Source organism: Rhinatrema bivittatum, chromosome 2 (genome assembly GCF_901001135.1).
Source record: "Rhinatrema bivittatum chromosome 2, aRhiBiv1.1, whole genome shotgun sequence".
Lineage (NCBI taxonomy): Eukaryota > Metazoa > Chordata > Amphibia > Gymnophiona > Rhinatrematidae > Rhinatrema > Rhinatrema bivittatum.
The window spans coordinates 149,753,918-149,770,378 of NC_042616.1; the positions used below are offsets into that span (position 1 = coordinate 149,753,918).

Genomic DNA, 16,461 nt, shown 5'->3' on the forward strand with positions numbered 1-16,461 from the left:
AACTCGCCCGGCGTTGCCTCCCTGTGTTGGTGAATGTGTGGTCACTTTCTGTCATCCAACGCTCCCACGCTGCTCTCAATTTAATTTTAAATGACCTGTTGATGCCGATATCTAGCGGCTGGAGCTCTTTGGTTAATCCACCCGGAATTACGGCAAGCTCTGAATTAGTTTTCTTCACTTGGGCTTTGACAGTATCGGTCACATGGGCGCGCATGGAGTCACAGACCAATAGGGATGGGGATTTGTGAAAAAAGCCATCCGGTCTCTTGACGTAGACCTCCCTCAGCCACTCAATCATCTTCTCCTCGTCCATCCAGCCCTTTGGGTTAGCCTTGATGGTGACACCAGCAGGAAACTTTTCCTTTGGCAAAGTCTTCCTCTTGAAAATGACCATGGGTGGTAGTTTCTGGCCATTAGCCTGACAGGCAAGAACTACAGTGAAAGATGACTTCTCGTTTCCTGTGGTACGTATAGATACCGTACTGGTCCCTGTTTTCTCAACAGTACGTTGTACGGGGATATCGAAAGTGAGGGGGACCTCATCCATGTTAGTGATGTGTTCTGGCTGGATATTCTTTTCTTTTATCTTGGTTATGCAGTAGGTGCGGAAAATGGCCAGCTTCTCTTCATAATCCTTTGGCAGTTGCTGGCAGACAGTAGTTCTGGTGCGGATGGAGAGATTACACCTTTGCATAAAACGAAAGCACCATGAAGGACCTCCTCGAAAGTCCTTGATCTCCATGTCGCGTGCTAACGCTGTGGCTTTGAGTCGAATAGAGACAGTGGAGACGCTTCTACCTGCGGTTCTCTGTTCGATAACCCACTGATCTATTTTGTCCTCCAAATGTGGCCATCTTGCTTTGTTTCCTCGGAAACTCAGTTTGGTCTTCTTTACTTGGCATAGGGCATCTTCTTGTTTCCTCCACTTACGCACCATAGATTCATTAATGTTGAATTCTCTCGCAGCTGCTCTATTTCCATGCTCTACTGCATGACTTATAGCTTTAAGCTTAAAATCTGCATCATAAGCATGTCTCTTAACAGGAGGCATTTTGGAGTAGTGGGTATAAACATTTATTGAATGCACGCACATTAATGCTGGAGAACAGATACTGCACGGCTCAGAGCCTTTTTTTTTTAATCGGTTGCGCTCGGGTCAGGAGGAATCCGGGTAAACCCTTTAAAAAAGAGCCGGGTCTAAGTCTCTGCCTGCACAGCTCAGAGCCTTTTTTTTTAATCGGTTGCGCTCGGGTCAGAAGGAATCCGGGTAAACCTTTAAAAAAGAGCCGGGTCTAAGTCTCTGCCTGCACGGCTCAGAACCTTTTTTTTTACCGTTATCGGTTGCACTCGGGTCAGGAGGAATCCGGGTAAACCCTTTAAAAGAGTAAAGAGAGCATACGCGGTCGGCAGTAGCAAGAAAAAGATCGTGTTTAAATGCTCCACTTCTGCACGTGCTGATGCTCCTCCTCCTTCCTGCCCGTGCGTCACCGGAAGTAAACTTTACCGGAGCCGCGTGGGCAGGAAGGAGGGGAAGCATCAGCGCATGCAGAAGTGGAGCAGCACTTGCGTTTACGGACTGAGAAGAAGAAGAAGAGGCCCGGTAGCAGGGCCACTGCAGAGCCCATCCTGCGGCGACCCGCAAAGAGGAGGCCTAGAGGTGAGTGGCAGTAGAATTCATATATAAGGCGCACCGGATTATAAGGCGCACTTCCGATTTCTGAGAAAATCGTAGGTTTTTAGGTGCGCCTTATAGTCCGAAAAATACGGTACAAGCTATTAATACGGAAAGCATGATATTGCACTATCTAAGCATACAATTGAAAACGGAGACCTTGTCACTGACCTTATGGTAAGAGAAAATTTAGGGTCAAGTGATCACTATAAGGTGTGGTTCAATATTAAACTCCAGCTGAAGTTTAACCAGGCTGAAATTAGGGTCATTCACTTCAGGAGGGCCGACTTCAAGATGGGGAGGGATAATATTGAGGAATAACTACAGGGAATCTGAGAGCTGAAGTATACAGAGAAATGTTGGTAATGTGACCAGATATGTCATTTAACAGCTGCATAAGTAAAACAAGGACTGATCTTGTCATATCTATTTTTCTACCCTCATAAAACCTCAGAAATGGTTTCAGATTTAGTCTTTATCATGTTTTATCTTAGTTATTTAATCCAAAGAAAACGTAATACTTGGTCAGTGGTAATTTTCTACAGACTGGGACCAGTGTCAGCTTCCACTTTCCATTTTTTCCCAATGAAGAAATTGAAGCAAATTCATAAAAGGATCTGGCAAAACATCACCACTAATCATGGTTATGTAAACCTTCCCTCAAACTGTTCACGTAAAATTATTTAAACATGCTTTAAAGTATTATTCTTAGAAAGATTGACATTTTCAGCCATGAGCCTCTTACTTTCATCAATGTGTTCCAATCTTTCCTTTTTTATGTCTTCCAACATATATAATTACATAAAAAGGTATCAATGTCCATCTATCCATCCAGCAGGCACAATAACTCTCCAAAACATAGGATGGAAATTCCACAATTTGTCATGCAGGAAGAAAATGTGAATATTTCTGATGATTTTGAAGAGCAGAAACATTGGATTAGTATATTTAGACAAATGAGCCTCCAAAAATAAAATCCCCATTGCTTTCTATAGAAATTGTTAGAATGCTGACCACTGTTCCATTCCAAATGACTCCTACCTTCACCCTACCAACACTTTGCCACAAAGCAATACAGGCAGAGAGAGACAGAGACAGGGAATTTAAGTGAAGCAACTTGCAAGAATGTTCTTCCAAAGAACATCCACACACGCTATTTTATCAGACTCACCACTTCATAGTTCTTAGTCCTGTCATTGCAGCAATGGGCCTGAGGCTAGAAGCCATGAATGATGGCACTTTCTGGAACCATGTTTTAAGGACTCCCCTCCAGGGAGTGTTAACAATGCTTTCATAGCATACTAAGGGGCGGATTTTAAGAGCCCTGCTCACCTAAATCCGCCCAAATCCGGGCGGATTTAGGCGAGCAGGGCCCTGCGCGCCGGTGAGCCTATTTTACATAGGCTCACCGGCGCGCGCAGACCCCAGGACTCGCGTAAGTCCCGGGGTTCTCCGAGGGGGGCGTGTCGGGGGCGGGCCCGGTCGTCACGGCGTTTAGGGGGCATGTCGGCAGCGTTTTGGGGGCGGATCCGGGGGCGTGGCTGCGCCCTCCGTACCCGCCCCCAGGTCGCGTCCCGGCGCGCAACCGGCCCGCTGGCGCGCGGGGATTTACGTCTCCCTCTGGGAGGCGTAAATCCCCCGACAAAGGTAAGGGGGGGGGTTTAGACAGGGCCGGGTGGGTGGGTTAGGTAGGGGAAGGGAGGGGAAGGTGAGGGGAGGGCGTTAGAGGATTCCCTCCAAGGCCGCTCCGATTTCGGAGCGGCCTTGGAGGGAACGGGGGTAGGCTGCGCGGCTTGGCGCGCGCCAGCTATACGTAATTGATAGCCTTGCGCGCGCCGATCCAGGATTTTAGCGGATACGCGCGGCTCCGCGCGTATCTACTAAAATCCCGCGTACTTTTGTTTGCGCCTGGAGCGCCAACAAAAGTACGCCAACGCGCCTTGTTTGAAAATCTACCCCTCAGGCCTAATCTGGGAATTGAACTGGGAGTCTTCAAATGGAAGTGCACAGCACTGCAACTGAGCCACCAGGCCTGCCTGGATACAATTTCAATGGCAAATAACATTAATAGATTTCAAAATAAAATTTATGTGCATTAGGTTTCAATCTTAATTCTGCCCAACACACACACTGGGGAACATTTCCCCTAAATGTAGTTAAAAGTACATGCATGTAATTTAGCTGCTTAGAGGATGGGTAATTTTCAGATAACCTATTTATCAAACTCATTAGCTTTGAAAATTGTCTTCTGTAAGAACAAATAGTTAAAAAGTTAAAAGTTAAATAGTTAAAAAGCTGTTAAATTAAAAATAAAATATATCAATGAGAATGATTGTGAGCATGAGATATGAGTGTTGTGACAGAAAATGGCATGTGTGGATCCTGAATGTTTTGGCATGTATGTCTCACAGGAGGGGTCTGGCAAAGCTGCTTTTTAAAAGACAAGTACTGTGACATGTTAAAGTGATTGTGGCACTGTCGATCTGTAAGACATAGTTCAGAAGTGGAACTTTTTCCCACATCTTTCCTAGAATGCTTTCCTGATTCCACTGCACTGGAAGTCGACAGAATAAAAACAAGTGACACAGGCCAGCCCTTGTGATTTCCATTAAAGAAAATTAAAAATGCCATTTTTCTTCTTGAGGGAAAGAATGCAAGCTCTGCAGGCAAAGGAAAGGCCACCTGGACAATCTTGCTCTAAGCAGGTTAATCGCTTTGGGGAGACATAGAAAAGTCAAGTATCTCGGGAGAAAAATAATCCTTTGAAGATGGGCAAGAGGCAAAATAGAGCCTGATACCGGAGAGCATAGGGTACTTCCAACTCCTATGGGCTCTGAATATCTATTTTTGAATCTTTCTGAATAACTTTCTAAATGTTCTAAATATACCAAGTGGTAGCCAAATATCCCAATTAGGGGCTGATATAATAAAATCAGTGTTAAAAAAAAAACATGTGCTAAGAACTACTCAGCTAAACATTAGCTTTACTACTGATTTAGTAAGCCAATGATGTGCATAGCACAGCAGTAAAAAATTTGTGCTAATTTTTTAAAATATGCTAGAAATGGTAGTAAAATAAGTGAGTTAAAATGATAGTTAATGTTAATACTATTTTAAAGTTCAGTAGTTAGAGGTGGAAGTTAGTTTAATTTACACCACTAACTACAATGTATAATATTCAGAAGCTCTCTGGTATGGGATTCCAAGCTAGGACCTCCTAGACCCTAGAGATTCTGACCCAGAACCCTTGGGTGAAGGAGATTATGACCTGGGACCCTTGGACGAGAAAGACTTCTATTCCAGGACCCCTGAGTGAGAGAAACATCTAACCCAACCCCTACTTTAGCCCTCTACTCACTAAATCAACTTTCCATTCAGCCTTCTACTCACTAAGAGTTTCCTAACTCAGTCCACCCACTTACTTAATTGCCACTACTCTACCTTTCACCTATTAAGCCCTGCAGCCATTAACACCCCCATTGAGCCCACTCACACTTCTCAGAGTCCAACCCACTAATGCACCCCACTGAGCTCCCAACACATCTACTTCAAACTTCCATCCACTAATGTATACCCCACTCAACTTCCAAACCCACTAAATGCAGATAAGACTCAACACTCTCTAATGCATCCCCCATTCAGTCCCCATGAGCTGCTAATCCAGGCCTTGTTTTTCTCTTGTTCCTGCTGTCTGACCTTAATTCCTCCCACCTCAGGGTCTACCTTTCTTACATATTCTTCCTAGGACATAGGTATAATTATCATTCATTTGAACTTATTTGGTGAACACCGGTATATAAAAATAAATAAATAAATAAATAAAAATTATCTGAATTTGGGCTCCTTAATGCCCACTTAGCCAACAGTAAATCTCAACATATCCTCAACCTCATGGAAGAACACAATCTCCATATTCTTTGTCTGATGGAGACCTAGACTGGAGAGGGTGATAATGTCACACTAGCTCAATTCTGTCTGGCTATCTTACATACCACACACCTCTTCCCATGGGCCGTGGAGGAGGTGTTGCTATCTACAGTCATTCTCCTGCTCTTGATCTGATCTCTTCCAACAAATAGGTAAATCTGACTGCCTAGTTATAAGATTTCAAGGCAATGAAGGACTAAGACTTGTCTTGATAGACTGCCCTCCAGAAACTCATCCTCAGTCCTTTCTCAAGCCCTCAGAATTCCTCTGTGATATGGCCACTTTGCCTCACAAACTCTTCATTCTTTGAGACTTCAACTATCACTCAAAGAATATCACTAGTAACATCGCTGCTACCTTCTGAAGCAATATGGAGAATTTTTGACTCACAAACATGGTCATTCCCTTGACCTAATCTTTCATTCAGCTAAGCTCAATCTTGACACCAATACAATAACAGTGGACCCCCATCTCTTGGTCAGGCCATTACCTGGTCTGAACCACCATTCTTATCCCAATGCAAACCCATCTTGCCGTACCCCCCTTCCCTCCCACACTCTAATCTCCATGCAGGAACTTTTCCACAAATTAAAGTATTAAACAGCTTTTCAATATACCTTAAACTCTAACACCTTCAAACCCATCAGAAATTGTAGTCCATCAATGGAACAACAAATTTACTGCAGTAATGAACACCCCAGCTCTGCTAAAATCCAGGCCAGTGAAACACCCTAGGAACTCTCCATGGTTCCGTGAGGGTCTTCTGCTCATAAATTAGAAATCCCACCAATTTGAACGAGCCTGGTGGAAACATAAAACAGATATGAACTTCCAAATCTGCAAAGAGCATGTGAAGAAATATAGAGCAACCATTCACCAGGTTAAAAGGTCTACATCTCCAAATAGCTAGAACTCTATATGAACCATTCGAGGAAACTGTTTGAACTAGGGATTCTTTTATAGGGTCGGGGTGGGTTTAGGGGTTTTTTTGGTGTGCCGGTTTTCCCCGCCCTCCCCCCTCCCCTGATTTACGATTTTTCACGATAAATCCCCCGATTTACGATTTTTCACGATAAATCGGGGGAATTTCTATTGTATCGAGACTCTTAACGATTTTTGACGATTTAAAATATATCTGACGATTGTTTTAAATCATCAAAAAACGATTCCCATCCCTACAACTTATATCCTTGATAGGGCAGTTATAATTTTGTGCAGATGGAATTTGTGCGTGATCGCAGGCACTTGTGTGTAAATTTTCAACGCAAACTTATACACATAAGTTCACTTAAAAAAATATGGGGTCAAGTCTACGTGTAAAAGGTATTTACAGACCACCACCATGCATAATTATAAAATTATCCACAGGGCTAAAATCTGCATGAATATATGCAAAGAAACTCACTTTGAAAATGCTCAGGTAATTGGTTTCCTTTGTGCACAGGTTAACTTGCAGAAAGTTGCACCTCCCTTTTGGAGGGCATAGCTTGTATGAGTTAACATGTGCAAGCTTTCTAAAATCACAAAACACATTAGGGATGTGAATCGTGTCCTCGATCGTCTTAACGATCGATTTCGGCTGGGAGGGGGAGGGAATCGTATTGTTGCCGTTTGGGGGGGTAAAATATCGTGAAAAATCGTTAAAAATCGTTAAAAATCGAAAAATCGAAAAACCGGCACATTAAAACCCCCTAAAACCCACCCCCGACCCTTTAAATTAAATCCCCCACCCTCCCGAACCCCCCCCCCCAAATAACTTAAATAACCTGCGGGTCCAGCGGCGGTCCGGAACGGCAGCGGTCCGGAACGGCAGCGGTCCGGAACGGGCTCCTGCTCCTGAATCTTGTCGTCTTCAGCCGGCGCCATTTTCCAAAATGGCGCCGAAAAATGGCGGCGGCCATAGACGAAAAAGATTGGACGGCAGGAGGTCCTTCCGGACCCCCGCTGGACTTTTGGCAAGTCTCGTGGGGGTCAGGAGGCCCCCCACAAGCTGGCCAAAAGTTCCTGGAGGTCCAGCGGGGGTCAGGGAGCGATTTCCCGCCGCGAATCGTTTTCGTACGGAAAATGGCGCCGGCAGGAGATCGACTGCAGGAGGTCGTTCAGCGAGGCGCCGGAACCCTCGCTGAACGACCTCCTGCAGTCGATCTCCTGCCGGCGCCATTTTCCGTACGAAAACGATTCGCGGCGGGAAATCGCTCCCTGACCCCCGCTGGACCTCCAGGAACTTTTGGCCAGCTTGTGGGGGGCCTCCTGACCCCCACGAGACTTGCCAAAAGTCCAGCGGGGGTCCGGAAGGACCTCCTGCCGTCCAATCTTTTTCGTCTATGGCCACCGCCATTTTTCGGCGCCATTTTGGAAAATGGCACCGGCTGAAGACGACAAGATTGAGGAGCAGGAGCCCGTTCCGGACCACTGCCGTTCCGGACCGCCGCTGGACCCGCAGGTTATTTAAGTTATTGGGGGGGGGGGGGGTTCGGGAGGGGGGGGATTTAATTTAAAGGGTCGGGGGTGGGTTTTAGGGGGTTTTAGTGTGCCGGCTCACGATTCTAACGATTTATAACGATAAATCGTTAGAATCTGTATTGTATTGTGTTCCATAACGGTTTAAGACGATATTAAAATTATCGGATGATAATTTTAATCGTCCTAAAACGATTCACATCCCTAAAACACATGCATAATTTGAACTCAGCCCAACTCTGCACTCCCCCCCAGCAATGCTTCTTGCAAAGTCATGTAAAAGTGAGTTATGTGTACTTTTACATGCACTGAGCCCAGGGCTATTCTGTAACAGCCATTTGTCTGTGCTCAACATGGGAGAGATATGATAGTGGTCTGTAAAATAATAAGTGGAGTGGAACGGAGAAATTGGTTGTTTACTCTTTCAACAAGTACAAAGACTAGGGGATGTTCAATAAAGTTACTAGGTGATATACTTAAGACAAAGTGGAGAAAATATTATTTTTTACTCAATGCATAATTAAACTCTGGAATTCATTGCCAGAGGTGAAAGCTGTAGTGTATCTGGGGGTTTAAAAAATGTTTAGACAAGTTTCTGAAAGAAAAGTCCATAAGGTAGACTTGGGGAAATCCACTGCTTATCCCTGGGATAAGTAGGCAGCATGGAATCTATCGACCTTTTGGGATCCTGCCAGATACTTGTGACCTGTCGTGGCCATTGTTGGAAACGGGATACTGGGCTTGATGGACCTTTGTTCTGACCCAGTCTGGCAAGTCTTATGTTCTTAAATGCATTTGAAAGTTCAGCCCACAGAGGAGCAGAGGAAATAGAATAAGGAGGAAAAGAGCAGTCACCTAAACTGGTGAAAGAGAAGGTCATCCAAAGAAGGAAGGAGGGAGGGAGGAAGGGAGAAGATGAGGCCTTCTTTGAAGAAAATTCAGCACCGTGGTGGGAGGCAGGGGGGAAGCTGACACAACACCTAACACTTTCATTCTTTTGATAATATCTTGGGGGGGGGGGGGGGGGGGGGGGGGTTTGAGGGCCAGGGGCTTAGACTAGCGGGCAACTTGTTTGGAACATTTATTGAGGGGCATGGATTCAGGCTGCTAGGCCAGTGCCTTAACTTTTATTTCACCACTTAACTGCCTCTATTCTTCTGAATACTTTTACCTAGCCACACGAGGCTGGATAACTTTAAACCTATCTGGCAATATTCAAAATATAGCCGGTGAGGTTTAAAGTTATCCGGCTAAAGGTAGCCAGATAACTTTAATTGGGGATATCAGCAGGACATTTATCCTGCTGAATATCCAGGATAACATATCGGGCTAAATTTAGCTGAATACGTTATCTCTTCAATTATTTCTGAATATTGGCCTCTTTCTTTTTAATGAGTACATTAAAAAATGTATCAAGTGTATGTTAAATCAGCAAAAAGTGATTTTCTCTGTACAAAAAAAAAAAAATCTTTTCTGTCAGCATTGCTAACTTTTTTAGTTTTAAGTGTTAAGAAACCTAGCAAACTATGAATGGCTCCGAAACTCCTTAGCAACATAGCTTCTGTAAGTAGTAGAGCAAGCATCTCAATAAAAGTAAGAGTAATTTGTAAGTTTCTTTTAGCCTCAAAGTTAAGCCAGTCTTCTTCAGACTCTCCGTTAAAGTTTTACTCGGAAAATAGAAACAACAGGGCTCCATGATCTCTAAGGTGACTTTTCTGAAGACAAAGCAAGAAGCAATTGAAATTCTTTCTGTGTGCCAAAGAACCAACAAATAAACTAAAACAACTAGTCTTTCATTTCACTTTTACAGTAATTGACTGGCGCCATGGTTGATTTAGCACCTTTGAAAGATAGGAAAGCAAGAACTTACATACTCAGCTGACATTGGATCTCTGTGGGCTCACATTATTTAACAGTTCTGTCAGGATATTATTATATTGCCAGTTTATACCAATATATTCTTGTTGTGTTGAAAGCACAATTTTGTTTCAAGAAAATTTGCTTGGATTTGGTTATTCCCCTGAATGAAAAGTACCTCCCCAATGGATTTCAATCCTGCATACAATAATGGTGTAGACAGCTCTGACCTTTAACAAGGGAGAGATCTTGGGGAAAAGCTAAAGTCAATGTTATATCGAATAGATGATTCTAGACTGAATGCCGTCATACAGGCTGCTACCATGCTGACCTTGCAGCCTTACAGCATTATGGTATCACAAACAAAACAAACAAACAAGAAAATACCTTGTCTTGTCTTGTGGAATGAAGAGTATATGGAGTTTTATTTGATATTCTAGCTAGAGTAAAACCAATTAAGTTAATAAGCACATTAAAGGTGCTTAAAGGCTGGGTTTACTCTATGCAAAAAGAATGCCATTCTTGAATTAGTAACAGATGTAGATGCAAATCTCCAGGGAGGAGCAAAGTTGTTTTCTATTCTTTTTTCACTTGGGTTTAAAGCCAGTTGCTTGAAAAGTCTTTTTTTTTTAACCTAAAGTTGAGCCAAATGTATTGAAATTGATTCAAGTTTTAAATACTCCTCTTTAAAATAAATAAAAAAATAATTTTCCAAAGTTTATTTATCCTGATTTACTATGGCTTTTCTCCTACTCTGTGTCTGTGAGAAGAAAGCTTGGTAAATCAGGCTCATAGCTGACAAAAGAGTACTTTCTTTTTGATTTCCCTTTATTTCAGATTTTCTTCCTCTTTTCTGTTTTCTTTTATTTTACATACATTTTTCATACTGTGGATAATTCTGAGACCTTAGTCAGCAGCAGTCAAATTCTACTATTCAAGGCCACTTTGGATTCCAAGTAGCAGAGGCTAACACACAGTCTCTAAAATTCTCAGCTGGGCTCCGTGTGGTAAGCTGACATTGACATGGGCCTGCGCAGAAGGTCAAAAAAGTGACTGGGCCTTTTACAGTACACATTTAAGTGTGATTAGACCTTCTGCTGCAATGAAAAGTATCAAGACCTCAACAAATCACCTACACATTGGAAGCACAGTAAAGTAATGGCTGAACTCAGGTTTCAAAGAAATCTGCATGCTTTGATATCTTATCCTGTAATTATGTAATGTGTTAAGCACTGGAAGAATAGTTTCATGTAAACAAAGCTGTGCCATTGTTTCACAAACATTTTTAGTCCTGCACAATTTAAATGTTGTGGAGCAGCTGATTGGGGTAGGAGGAAACTGGGAGGGAGGAAGGTTCTGGTACAGGGGCTTAATGAAAGAGGAAGGTTTAAGGTTGCCTATATTATGATCTGTACTATAATAAGGATGAAATGACCTAAATGTACAGTGCAATGGTTGGTGTGAATTTGTCATTCCATCAGTTCAAACACCACCTGCCACTATAAACCAGACACGTTAAATTCTGGGATAATTAACAAAACAGGCATGATTATTGGCACAGACCACAATCATGCCAGCTGTTACAATGATTCTCCTCAGACTTTCTCCCTCTCTTCAAAGTTCTGTACCAGTCAGGCTCAAGTTGGTTATTGCCTCCCATTCCCATCTAGTCTGGTTTTCAAGGAATCCATAATGAATATGCCTGAGATATATTTGCATACATTGGGATGGTGCATGTAAATATATCTCAGGCATATTCATAGGGGATAATGTTGAAACCCAACTGGCTGGTGGTGGTGATGAGCCTGAGGTCCGGCATGAGCACTATTACTCCATCCATTATCTATATTTACATACTGGGAATCTGCTGAATCCTGTGGACCACCACAAATGCATCAGACAGTCCTACTTTCACCGGATGATTGGTTGAGCTTATCTGTGACACTGAGGCAGGAATCTGCAAGATAAACAAATTCATGGGAATAAGACACTATATTCAGCCAAAACAAACAAAAACCAACAGACAACGTTACAGTATTCAAAGAGCATTATGGGGGTAATTTTGTAACAGCTGCATAACTTTGCAGACTGTTACATTCATAAATTACACCAATTTTCAAAGCGAGCTTATGTAGGTAAGTTTGCGTAAGAGACGACCCAGCAAAACTACCCAGACAAGAAATCACCTATGTACTGCAGATAGTTTTGCCATGAAAATTTATGAAATTAACAAAGTATGTGTATAAATAAAAACTCTGCTCAGATCCCGCCCACAGAACACTTCTTCCAAATGTGGATAAAAGAACACACACAGAGGTCTCACTTTTGCCCAAATATCGGGTGAGCAGTTTATCAAAAGGACATTTCTATGGGTAGAGCACTGCTTTACCCAAGCAAAAGCCTTTTTAAATGACATAAGAACATAAAAGCACAGGTGCAAAGTATAAAGGCACATTTAATGCTTAGACTTTGCACATGCCTCTTTTCAAAGATCCGCACTGTGGGTGGTTTCTCTTAAAAAATATGCATCAAGTACAAATGTTAAAAGCACCTGCATTGATTGCAACTATGAGGGCTATTTGAAAATTGGTGCTTTAAGGAGCTGCCTCATAAGAACAAAAGAATTTGCCATACTGGGTCAGACCGAGGGTCCATCAAGCCCAGCATCCTGTTTCCAACAGTGGCCAATCAAGGTTACAAAAACCTGGTAAGTACCCAAACATTAAATACATCCCATGATACTAATGCCAATATAGCATTGATTAATAGTTTATGGACTTCTCCAGGAACATATCCAAACCTTTTTTAAATTGAGCTACACTAACTGACCTAACCACATCCTCTGGCAATGAATTCCAGAGCTAACTGTATGTTGAGTGAAAAAGAATTTTCTCAGATTTGTTTTGAATGTGCTACTTGCTAATTTCATGGAGTGCCCCTCTAGTTCTCCTATTATCTGAAATAGGAAATAACTGATTCACATTTACCAGTTATAGTACTCTCATGATTTTATAGACCTCTATCATATTCCCCCGCAGTCATCTCTTCTCTAAGCTAAACAGCCCTAACCTCTTTAGCCTTTCCTCATAGGGGAGCCATTCCATCCCCTTTATTATTTTGGTCGCTCTTCTCTGTACCTTCTCCAATGCAACTATATCGTTTTTGAGATGCAGCGACCAGAATTGCACCCAGTACTCTAAGTGCATTCTCACTTTGAAGTGATAAAGAGGCATTATGACATTCTCTGTTTTATTCACCATTCCCTTCCCAATAATTCTTAACATATTGTTTGCTTTTTTGATTACTGCAGCACACTGAGCCAATGATTTCAATGTATTATCCACTAGGGATGTGCAGAGCAAAAGTTTATGTTCATAAGTCCATAAGTCGAAAGGGGGGGTCATTTGCGGTCAATATGGACATATGGAGAATTCCATAAGTTGAGTCTATGTCCATACGTGCAAATAAAAATTTAAACCCCTCACCCTCCTTAATCCCCCCTCAAGACTTACCACAACTCCCTGGTGATCCAGCAGGGAGTCAGGACGCCATTTCTGAACTCCTTTGCGAGGAGCACGTGACATCGGCGCCACGTCGGAGTGACGCGGCGTCACGTGATTCCCCACGGGTTCGCTCCGGGACCTTCGTTGGGCCCAGCTTGCCCCCCAAGCTGGCCAAAAGTTCCTTTTGGGCCCAACGAGGGTCCCGGAGCGAAAGTAAAAAAAAAAATAAGTTGCGTTTTACATTTAAGTTCAAAACGAATGCACACCCATATTATCCACTATGATGCCTAGATCTTTTTCCTGGGTGGTAGTTCCTAATATGGAACATGTAGAGGTTAATATTCAGACACAGTCCAGCTAGCAAATTGTTTTGACCGTCGCTGCTCGATGCCCTCACTCCGCCCTCTTTACCACTATGGCGACTCCCTCCGGGTCTGATGGATGGTTAGCTGCCACAGCCTCTTCTTACTGTCTCCCTCCAGTGTCCCCAGACCAGCATGACGCTGTGGATCCGCCATGTTCCTGATGATATAGGGCGTGTGCGTGCGTGCTCTCCGATTGATGTTCCAGCAAGGGCGCGAACCTCGGGGGCATCCCCCTGAGATGACGTCATCCACTTCCAATATAAAAGGTCTCAGTATTTGCTAACACATCGAGTTAGCAAGGATTTTGCTACCTAAGCTATTCTGCCTCCTTGGACTTACCAGGGGTACCCGCTCCGCAGGGGCCTAGCTCTCTTTTCTTTATTTCAGATTGCCAATGGGAACCGGTACTCGCTCCTCGAGGGCCCATGTTCCTGAACACTCTGAAGATTCTCTACTGTCTGGAAGCTATCGCAGATACAGATATTTGTGAGTTATCTTTATTTCAGTTTGCCAATAGGAACCGGTACTCGCTCCTCGAGGGCCCATGTTCCTGAACACTCTGAAGATTCTCTACTGTCTGGAAGCTATCGCAGATACAGGCATTTGTGAGTTACCACCGCTCTCTCAGAGCTGTCCCTGGAACCAGGTACTCGCTCCTCGAGGGCCTAACCCTTTCCAGCTACTGAGCTTTTTAAAGACCTTATGTGAGTTTTGTCATCTATTTCTGGCTATGAACACAGCATACCCTGTCTACTCACTATCTATAGTTTCTCTACAGCTCAGCAACCCTGGGATCGCTGTTCCAGTACCTGAAGGACTTCAGTCCTGCCTGGCATACCAGCTCACTACTGCCACCTCTGGTAGTTCTACTAACCTGTCTAATAAAAGAACTATCTGTGTCTGTCTCCATACCTAAGCCTAGCCGGTGGTCCCTCTCAGGATATCCTCCTGGGGGTGCTGTCATCTGCCATCGGCCCAAGGATCCACCTTTCTACATTCCTCTCAGCTGAGTGCCCTCTCCAAGCACTCCGCTGGTAACAGCTTGCTACTCTCTCCATCAAGGGTCTTCAGCAACAGATTCATAATAGATTGCTACTCCGCAGTCTTAACCCTAACAGATTGTTTACTACTCCCTCTAGAGAAGCTGAGCATATCAGGTTGCTATCTCCTCCTTCCACAGGAGCTAGTTCATAACAAGATTGCTAACTCCTCACGGAGTTGCTGATAGACTGCATTAACTCCTTCCTTCTATAGGAGTCGCTCCTTAGCAGATCTACAACAGATTGCTAACTCCTCCCTCCATAGGAGTCCGCTCATAACAAGATTGCTAACTCCGTAGCAAGAACCTAAAAAGATTGCAAACTCCTCCCCTCGGGAGGCATAGTTCATACAGATTGCTACTCCCTCTAGAGAAGCTGAGCATATCAGGTTGCTATCTCCTCCTTCCACAGGAGCTAGTTCATAACAAGATTGCTAACTCCTCACAGAGTTCCTGACAGACTGCATTAACTCCTTCCTTCTATAGGAGTCACTCCTTAGCAGATCTACAACAGATTGCTAACTCCTCCCTCCGTAGGAGTCCGTTCATAACAAGATTGCTAACTCCGTAGCAAGAACCTAACAAGATTGCAAACTCCTCCCCTCGGGAGGCATAGTTCATACAGATTGCCAACTCCTATCTGATTGCTCCGCCCATCCTTCATCAGATCCATAGCATAAATTTAGCTGGATAAAATTATCCAGCTAATTTTGGAGCTATATTCAATAGTGAAACCGCACTATTGAATATAGCTGGCTATCTTAAAGTTAGCCGGCTAACTAAATCCTCCTAACTTTAGAACAGTTCTTTGGCATGACAAGAGTTAGCCAGTTAACGCATTCACCTAACTCTGAATATTGGAGTTATCCAGCTAACTTAAGTGGCTAACTCAACTCCTCCCAGAATACCCCTAACTTAGGGGGTCATTTATCAAAGGCTTATTGCTCGTGATACGCCTCTATTGCATGTGAATAGGGCCTTTTTGCATGCGATATCATGCAAATTAGGGGGAGGGAAGGAGTCGGGGTGGGGAGGGGAGGAGTCAGGGTGGGGAAGGGGTGGAGTCGGCAGTGTCTTTGCTGCTGGCGATAATTTTGCTAACATTATCTTCGGCAGTAGCATGCCGAATAGCATCACCTTTCACGGTGGCGCTATTCGGTGCAAAAGCCGGCAGCCATCGCACCGCCGTGGTGCGAAGGCTGCAGGCTTTCGCAGGCCCGCCCGCCCCCCGTTTCGCAGGATTCATCATTCTGCGATGAATGATGAATCCAGGCCTTAGCCGGCTAAATTCTTGCCAGTTATCTTATTAGCCAGCTAGAATTTAGCCGGATAAGTGCCCAAATATTCATTCATTCATTCATGCTTTTGAATATGGACCTCGTATTATCTAGCTTAGACAAATTCACCTGGATTTTTGTTAACAAATATATAGTTTCCAAAGTTTCTCACAATAACTTTTGGTAAAACCATTTTGTCTTTCATATGCTTGCTCTTTCCCACTTTTGCTTGTTACTTGTGAATGTTGCACAAAAGTCACAATTGAAAGCCAGCTAAAGCTGCAAACATGTTACTGATGTAACAGGGTGTGAAAACTCAGCTGTGTGTGCCAGTCTGGACCTCTGCCTTTTTCTCTCATTG

General features: G+C 43.6%; 1 protein-coding gene across 3 annotated transcripts in view; it reads right to left on the minus strand.

The window, feature by feature from the left end:
• PLXDC2 (plexin domain containing 2) overlaps window positions 1–16,461 on the minus strand; it is a 968,372-nt gene that overhangs the window by 264,864 nt on the left and 687,047 nt on the right. For all 3 annotated transcript variants that reach the window (XM_029588733.1, XM_029588732.1, XM_029588734.1), the window contains one exon: window positions 11,774–11,873. In XM_029588733.1, coding sequence (XP_029444593.1) covers window positions 11,774–11,873 — 100 coding nt within the window. The remainder of the gene's footprint in view (window positions 1–11,773; window positions 11,874–16,461) is intronic.